Source organism: Austrofundulus limnaeus, unplaced genomic scaffold (genome assembly GCF_001266775.1).
Source record: "Austrofundulus limnaeus strain Quisiro unplaced genomic scaffold, Austrofundulus_limnaeus-1.0 Scaffold139, whole genome shotgun sequence".
Taxonomy (NCBI): domain Eukaryota; kingdom Metazoa; phylum Chordata; class Actinopteri; order Cyprinodontiformes; family Rivulidae; genus Austrofundulus; species Austrofundulus limnaeus.
In genome coordinates, this window is record NW_013952541.1 from 1,211,175 (window position 1) to 1,219,708 (window position 8,534).

At 38.4% G+C, this 8,534-nt stretch overlaps 2 protein-coding genes across 2 annotated transcripts in view; one reads left to right on the top strand and one right to left on the bottom strand.

Moving 5' to 3' along the window:
- retreg1 (reticulophagy regulator 1) overlaps window positions 1-4,484 on the bottom strand; it is a 20,990-nt gene extending 16,506 nt beyond the window's left edge. The window contains exons 1-3 of the mRNA XM_014016158.1: window positions 4,271-4,484; window positions 2,952-3,058; window positions 2,078-2,108 (exon numbers count right to left, since the gene is read on the bottom strand). Of these exons, the coding sequence (XP_013871612.1) occupies window positions 2,078-2,108; window positions 2,952-3,058; window positions 4,271-4,434 (302 nt within the window). The 5' untranslated portion in view covers window positions 4,435-4,484. The remainder of the gene's footprint in view (window positions 1-2,077; window positions 2,109-2,951; window positions 3,059-4,270) is intronic.
- A 1,928-nt stretch (window positions 4,485-6,412) lies between these two features.
- Window positions 6,413-8,050, top strand: rnf182 (ring finger protein 182). Its single transcript, XM_014016159.1, has one exon. It carries the CDS (start codon window positions 6,675-6,677, stop codon window positions 7,467-7,469), a length of 795 nt encoding a protein of 264 aa, XP_013871613.1. The 5' UTR covers window positions 6,413-6,674; the 3' UTR covers window positions 7,470-8,050.
- Window positions 8,051-8,534: the final 484 nt, after the last annotated feature.

Genomic DNA, 8,534 nt, shown 5'->3' on the forward strand with positions numbered 1-8,534 from the left:
TACCTGACCCTACAACTAACCTAAACTCAATTCACACCTTGGTCCGAAACCCAACCCCCAACCCACCAATGGCATTTAAACCAAATGGGGACTCGACTTTTGTCCTCAAATGTCACCAGAAACAACCCCGCCAAACTGAGGTCTTTGTATTGACTTCCATTCATTTTTGTAGCTGCATTTATGCCTAACCCAGATATTTTCCTTAAAACTAACCATTACTGGTCTATTCATAACCCTAACTATTACTATATTCCTAACCTAAACCATTGCTTGTCTTTTCCTAACTCTAACTATTTCTAGTCTGTTCTTAACCGTAACAATTACTRGTCTATTCCTAAGCTGAACCAAAAACCTAATTCACACCATACATCTAAAACTAACCAGTAGAGCGCAGTAAAGCAGCAAAAAAAGAGGATCTTCTCACTTCCCAAAAATGTCCTCACTTTGCTGGTTAAAACCACGACAGTCCTCACTCTGTAGCAGAAACGAGTACACACACACTGACACACACACAGAGGCAGACACACACAGGCAGTAATTACACCCACTGTGATCAGCTTTCACTGCTCTTAAGAAACTGTATTTGTTGTGGGAACTAGCTGCCTAAAGCCCAAATCTCTGAAGGTCACATGGTGTTTGTTCAGGCTCGTAGGCCTGATAATTAAAACCTCTTCACACATAAACACTCAGTGTCAACAGCACTGATAGATCATCTCCTTCCAGTCTTGTTGCACCTGTTGGGACATCATATGGAACATCACTATTGTTGACATCACGCAAGCAGCGTTCTTGTCAACCCAGAATYGTACGAAACACATGTTGTGAATTTTAAAGCTGATAATTATGCAGTGTGATCCTTGTTGTGTGTTTTTCCTCCTCAGTTAAAACACCACTGACAGAGAACAGCAGGTGACAACAACACAATYCTATCCTGCTGGCCAAAAAGCATCAGCGACAGAGAAAGTTACAATTAATGACATCTTTAAATCTAACGTCATGAGAACTGAATGGATCTCAGAATTTAATGAAAACATCAGAAAATACTTCAAACTGAACCACAGCTTGTATCAGTATCACCTGTAGTTCTGCTTATTCTTATTTTGTAGTATTTTATAAAATTTTAATTTGTTTTTCAGATGCAAACACAATGCCCCAACCTCACCTGACATTTTGTTACATAACTCAGATGTGCTGCATTCAGCGTGGCGCCTTCAAATCCCCAACACCTCCCACAGACCCAGCTGTGGCATCGAGTATCAGACAACCACCAGTCGCTTTCAAAATAAAGGTCAGGAGAGTGGAGCGGATCACTGGTGGAAAACTGTCCGAGTCAGCCAAACGGGTCACAACCCAGCAACTTTAGGCGGTGCAGGGGTCATTTACAGTGAAGTGAAAAGTCTGACAGCAGTGTTTTTATTTTGTTTGTATAAAAAATGATATTTCGTGGGTAAATTAATAAATATAAACCCCAGTCTGAGTGTAGCTGACTGCCTTTACACTGGAGGAAGTTTTCTAAATTTGCCATGATCTACGAGGTAATGCAAGTTGTGCAGAGTGTAGAGGGGTTGAAACCGTACATCTTTATTCTTGAAAACAAGAGGACATGTGGTCAGTGGAAGTTAATTACATGCATGAATGCAGCCCTTTTATAGTGCAGACAAACAAATCTGCAGTTTTTGGCTTGTGCAGTTAACTGGCAGAGAGTTTAAGATTTATTATCAGCTCAGTCTGTTTCTGAAGCTGAAATGTTACAGTCATGTTTACAAATGCAATACAATCTGTAGTTGATCACATGGCAATAATTTAAAGTCACATTCAATCAGTTAAACCCTCAGTGTGATGTCAACATGAGCGACTCCGTGGTTTTTCTGTCATTAGTATCTTCTAAGGCTGAAGCTGTTATAACGCATCAAATCCTCCTAAAATCAATATTCAATGTTAGAATCAGAGTCAGTACCAGACAAAAACATGATAATAAAGAACAAAAATAAATTTAAAAAATGAATATATTCTGACACTTTCCTGTTGCAAAATAATAACAAATATAACCTCCATCTCATGGATGTTAAAGTCTTACCTTGTTGTCATGCTGCTCCACAGCTGAGCTCCTGCACACAGAAAAGGCTGAGTTTTACTTTTTAGCACAGATTAAAGTAAAAATAGATCACATTTTCGTTGTCCCATTTTTTTAATTATTTCCCCAAATCAGCGTGCCTTTTTGCAATTTTTAATTTACATCCATAAAGAAAAATAAGTGTTCCTTTGTCAATGAACTTTAATGTGACTCTTTTTATCCKTCAAAGTAGTTATTTTCAACCAGCTGCCTCATTTAAATTGAACTGAAACAGACTAATGTGCAGTCAAGATGTAGGGACAATGTTTTTATAAATAATACTGATAATTTCATCATCTTTTCTGGGTTCCACTGAGCTTCATATCACTAACAGGTTGATTAAAAGGCATTTCATCACCTAAATTTCACAATAAGAGTCGTTACTCCTCCGATTAATTTAAAGCACAGGTTGAATAGTGTTGCTTCTGCTGTGGGAAATGTATTTTTATCCCAGACCATAAGAGCAGATCAATTTAAACAGATGTACATTAGTGATAAGAGACATCTGTGATTGTTTAGCCCAGTGAGTGTCAAATTACGCTGTGTCATCCTGACTCATCAAGATGCTCCGATGAAAATGTTATTTATTTTGTATGTTGTGACTTCCACAKATGTCGCTACGCTACTACAAATTAACCAAGTTCTCTACTGATCAGATTAAACAGTTAGGTTTCCCTCAGACAGGAGGATACAGACCCAGCATCCAATCACATTTCTGATAATTAGACTCAACTTGTTCATTTTTCGTTGATGTTTTTGCATTTGATTTGGTTATCGTGGCAGGAACAAATCATATCGTTACACTGCCTCGTTAGTTTGAGATTTGTTTGCATGTTACCCGAAAATCTGGTCCAAATAACATCTCTGGCCGTTATTATGATGACTAGGAGAGCGAGCAGRACGGCCAGGAGGCTGTAGACCCGACAGGAGCTGAAGGCAACAAACCTGCAGAGACACARAACCAGTTCAGTTCATCTCACAGGAGTTTCTTTAGTTTGTCGTGACGATTATTAAAGTGATGCGTTAAAGGGCCTGTGACATCAAATTTTTATAATAAATGTGGATGCGTTTTTCGAAAGACAACATTGATAACATATTTTAAAACAAATTTCACGCCATTGAGATGAACAGTTGTTGAGATATTTGCATGTGAAGAAACAGGAAGTGATGTCAAAGGGGAATGTCTGCATGTAAACAGAGCGATGCGGCAATATTAGAGAAGAATCTGATGTTTCTTTAGATTATTTTGAGTCACTATCAGAGCTGAAGATGAGTTTAAATAAGATTGTTTCAATAAACAAAGACTAGAAAGTTTCTTTTCTTAAAGAGTTCCCCTTTGATGTCACTTCCTGTTTCACTTTGYTGAACCAAATTCAAGAAAAAATAYGCCAGTTGTGAGACAAAATGGGTAAAATCCTGTGTATTTTGCTAATTTTCTTAAATATAAATATTTTTTCTTTGACTTTTTGTATTTGAAGGGTACAGGCCTGTTAAAGGTTTAATGCACTTAGGGGTCTGATTCATTAGAAAGGTTCAAGCAATCCATGCATTCATTAAGTATTTTATTTAAAAATGTGTTTTAATTTACTAAATTTAACAAATTATTTATCCTCTTCAGAAAAGTTAGTCTTCTTTTCATCACTTCACGAATCAAACGAATGGGATGCAGATTTTAAAATGTTATAATAAAATACTTTAATAAACATAAACTTATTTTTTATTTGGTGTTTTTGTTTTAACGTTACTTTGAATTAAATTAAATTATGTGTAAATAGGGATACAAATCACATTATTCATTAAAATATGGACAGGATTTATCATCAGTAAATATAAACAAGCAAACATAAACATTGATGAAAAGTCAGCATTTTTAGGAGATAGTTTACAAAATTAATTGTATTTGACTTAATATTTCTATACAAAATTTCAATATACTGTAACACTAATTACAACAGTTTATTTGTTTTAAAGCCATAATTGCAATTCAAACTGGAAGAAAAATCTTTTCAAACATTGCTCAGAATAAAACCATTAAATGTTCAGATCTGGGAGGAATAATTGAGGGAAGCTGGTTGTTTATTTTTACATGTTTCTCCAGGTAATGACTGATGCAGGAGGTCAGAGGTGTCACAGATATCCCTGCGTCATGATGCTCACCAGATCACCGTGTTGGCTGCAGCGAACAGGGCTGAGGTCCTGCACGGTCTCCGCTTCCAGCTCACCAGGCCGGACAGATGAGGTCCCGCGCGGCCGGGGGGCTTCTCCTCCCCGGGGTGGGTCCGGTTCGCGATCGCCTCCCCTGCTTCCCGGCTCCCCAGCATTGCTAAACGGATCCCTCAGCTCTACCGCTCCTCTCCACCAAAACAAATACATCAATTCACGTCAACCATACCCGTTTCCGGCTTAGCGTTTTCAAAATAAAACCCACAAAATAAAAACAGAAAACATTTACATTCGTAATTCCAATCACTAAAAAAAAAAAAAAAAAAAAAAAAAATTAAATGTGAGATTTTCTGAAAATTATGAAACTGATTGTAAAAGCTTAAATAAGCTAAAGCAAGTTAAATGTAGTAAAATATTAGTTAAAATATCAAAAACTAGAGAAGCAAGCTTGTTAAAAACATACATTTGTCCTTAAAAGTAGCAAAATTGAGGTTAAAAGCTAACAGTAGCAAAATATAAGCTGAATGCTAAAAATTATATAAGAAGACAATACATAGTAGTATGTAGTATTATGTTGAAGCAGATTTAAATTAGTTAAACTATTTGAAGAGATATTAACTTAATTCTGTTGGAGAAATGTTTGCAAATAAAGTTCAAAAACTTCAACATAATGAAATGGTGCTTCAGATTTTATTGTGAAAGGGAAATAGCCACACTTCCTGTTTTAGTCCAAGCTTTCTTGCAGCTGCAGACTTTAACGGCTTTTTGTGTTGTTGTGTTTCWGCACAGTGACGTCATGGTTTTGTGTCTTGTAAGTGCATTTTATTAGGCTATAACTGCCTTCATTTGTGCTTAATTATAATATTGTAATAACTGGCTAAGAGTGACTAAAAGGAAAATAAATGTACACTTAAGTTAAGGAACTACCCATGAATAAATGTTTAATAAAAATGCATGGATCAAAGATGGAAACAATCAGTGGAATATATATATANCAGGTAAATAGCTGCACTATCTGTCACAAATCATCTTAAGACAACCTTTGAGATATGTGTTGCTTTTGCTCATTTTTATTTATTTATTTTTGATCAGTCAGACAGAAGAATTTTTACATAGAGAGAATAACAAACTGGACCACACAAGAACAGTCAACAGAACTCATTTCGGAGGAGTCAACAGAAACTTGCTGCTACAAACAGATTCTGGCCCATTTTTTCCCCAGTGTGACCTGAACAGTTTAGGCTTTGAGCCAAGATCAAATCGTGGCCAAACGGTGGATTGCAACAATGACCTGCTCTACTTTCTACCATTTCAGACTTATAAACATCCAGTTAATCTTGTTTTTCAAGGCACTGAATTTATACTGATGGTGAAGGGGGTTTAAGAAAACAAAACTTAAATTTATTCAAAAAGAATAAAACACGTTTTGGCAAATGAAAGCAACAAATGTTAATTGAGAAAATGAGTTGGCAAGTTGTAAATTAATGCTCATTTGATTGTCTTGTTCTTTATCTCAGTGTAAAGGGTTAAATGAACTCAGGCACAAGTCTGCTTGATAAGATTTTGAATATAATCAGACCTTAATTCAGGATTTAGTTTTTATCCTTGGTCAAACCCTGACCTGGGTTAGAGAAACACTTGTGTTTAATCTGTGAAACTCAAATGCTCCACAATGTGCTGAAATCCAGAATAAATCTCCGAAAAGAGGTGAGAAGCTGCAGATACAACTATTAATTATCTGCAAGTAAAGTTTTTTCTAGTTTAGTTGGCTGTATTTAAGAGAGAGTATAGAAATTACTGAATAAAATGTTGTAAAAATTGACTCACATGACATGTTTTTGCCATCTCTTTTTATTTTTTAATGATATTTAATATGCACAAACTAATTTATTGTGTACATACAGTAGCAACATATGCTGTTCTGCTGTTGAAGTCATGGTTTTTTCAGAGCTCTGCAAGTGTTAAAGAGGCTTCTTTGTGCACGTCTCTGTGTGTTCATCAGTCACTAATTGGACTGAATTTTACAGAGCAACAAAAGATCGGACTCGAAAATTCCAGCTCGGGTCTGCACAGGCTCTGCTTTGTTGTCCTTTGGCCGCTGTTTGCTGTGTTAACATTTATCTCTTCCTCTCTGGTGAAAGCCACGGTCACCCCAACTGCTCGGAGGCAGGCGGACCACAGAAGACAGAACCTGCCAGGGGCTTCTTCCATCCACTTCGAACCCACTCTCTGATACACAGCAGAAGCCCGACGGGTACCCACAATGCACTCTACACTTCCAGTGAAGTGGAAACGTGTCGCCACCTCTACCCATGGGAAACTTTTTGTGCTCCTGCAAGCTGAGCAGACATCTGAGATTTTGGTTGGACTTTTCCGCTGATCTCGAAGGAGGATCAAGATGATGATTGAGCAGCCAAACCTGGAGGATGTTAGTGACTGCGTGGAGAAACTGAGCTCTGAGGAGATGGAGTGTAAGATCTGCTACTCTGCGTACAACCTGGGGAGCTGCAGGCCAAAGGTGCTCGAGTGCTGCCACCGTTTGTGTTCAAGGTGCCTCGTTAAGATCCTGGACCTGCGTGAGTCACCTTCCAACGTCTTGGTGTGTCCATTCTGTCGGTACGTCACCAAACTGCCCCGAGAGGCTGTGATCAATCTGCCGGATGAYAGTAATCTGATGGCATCGCTGGCCTTTCAGAACCAGAGGAACCTGCGCTTCCGTCAGGACTCTACAGCCGAGCTGCTCCTCAACCCCAGACACCTGAGCTCACTGACAGGTGGCAACACGTCCCCCATGTACACCTCCTCCTCCACCCCGTACTCCACCATCCGGAGCTCCCCCAACTTTGTAGTCATCACTATCGTGGAGCCTCCGCCTGCATCAGCAACCACCCAGGATCTCCAGGCGTCGAACCAGARCTCCTCCAGTCTGGACTCGTTGGCCTCCATCTCCCAGAGGTGGACGGTGTGGAACTGTGTGGCCCTGCTGTGCCACACCTCGGCCCGGGCTCTGGTGTGGGTGCTGGGGCTCCTGTACTTCAGCTCGCTGCCGATGGGGGTCTACCTGCTCATCATGAAGAGGACCACAGCCGGGGTGCTGCTGGTGAGCGTGGTGCCAGCCAGCCTCGTCCTGATCATGCTTTTTGGGTTCTGCCAGTGTATTTGTTATGAGTTCTGGCAYCGCGTGCCGTCGTAATGAGAAATGGACAGCTTGCTTTGAAAAGATCTCAAGAGTTTACTAACAGGAAATGTTTCTGTGCAACAAACCATGTGGAGGAACAGAAAACAGCTCGTTTTTAGTGGTGAAAAAAGCAAAAACTTTATAAATTCTGCTCAGAATTTGAGGCTTGTTGTTGTTATTCATGTTTTTGTTTTACAACCAGCTTTTTACCTGATGCAGAAATGTAAAAGATGCCATTTTCAACACATTTGAGTTTRTCTAACAGTTATGACTGCATCAAAAACCTAAAGAAATAAAGTTTCAGAGCTCTGCACAAGCTGCAGGATTCTGTCAAATCTGGGGCACAAATATGTTTTCCATCAGTGACAGAATCAAACGAAAATATCACAAACATAAAAACACATCTAATAATGAAGGAAAACAGTTCATGTATATGAATCTGAAGATGTTGTGAGATCTGTTTTTTTTAATTTTTTTTTTTTATTGTTGGCCTCTGCATGAGAAAAAACACTGACAAAGCTTTACAACATTTACTGGTTTGTTTTAAAGAACATCACTGAAATAAACACATTGTTTAAATAAAAAATTAGAATAAATGAAAGTTTTTTTCTTATATTTACTGTGATATTTCTGCACCTCAGGTATGCTAGATATTCCATGCAAAGAACCTTAAATTTATTGGTTGATAACGTTGTTCTACAGAAAGAAAATAAAATGAAAAGAATAAATTCAGTGGCYTATTTGAGAGAAAGCAACAGAAATGTGTCAGTTTGTGCAGCCTGATGAAGCAGATTTATTTGGATTATCTCGTCATGTTCACCTGTGCTAGTAACTTTTATTCAACCTGATTATGAACTTTAGCCACCAGAGGGCGCTGAAACCATCCATCCTCTTTTTATCTTTCCCAGAACAGGTTTTAAACATCTCCACTGCTTAAATATACAAAACTCTGCATCCTTGCTAAAAGAAATTGTGATGCTTTAATCTTGCTTGTCTATTAGTTAAATCAGAAATTTTGCTTTAACATTAAGATGTGTTTGGTGGATAAAGAACCATGAAACTCAGACAGAACTCCCCTTC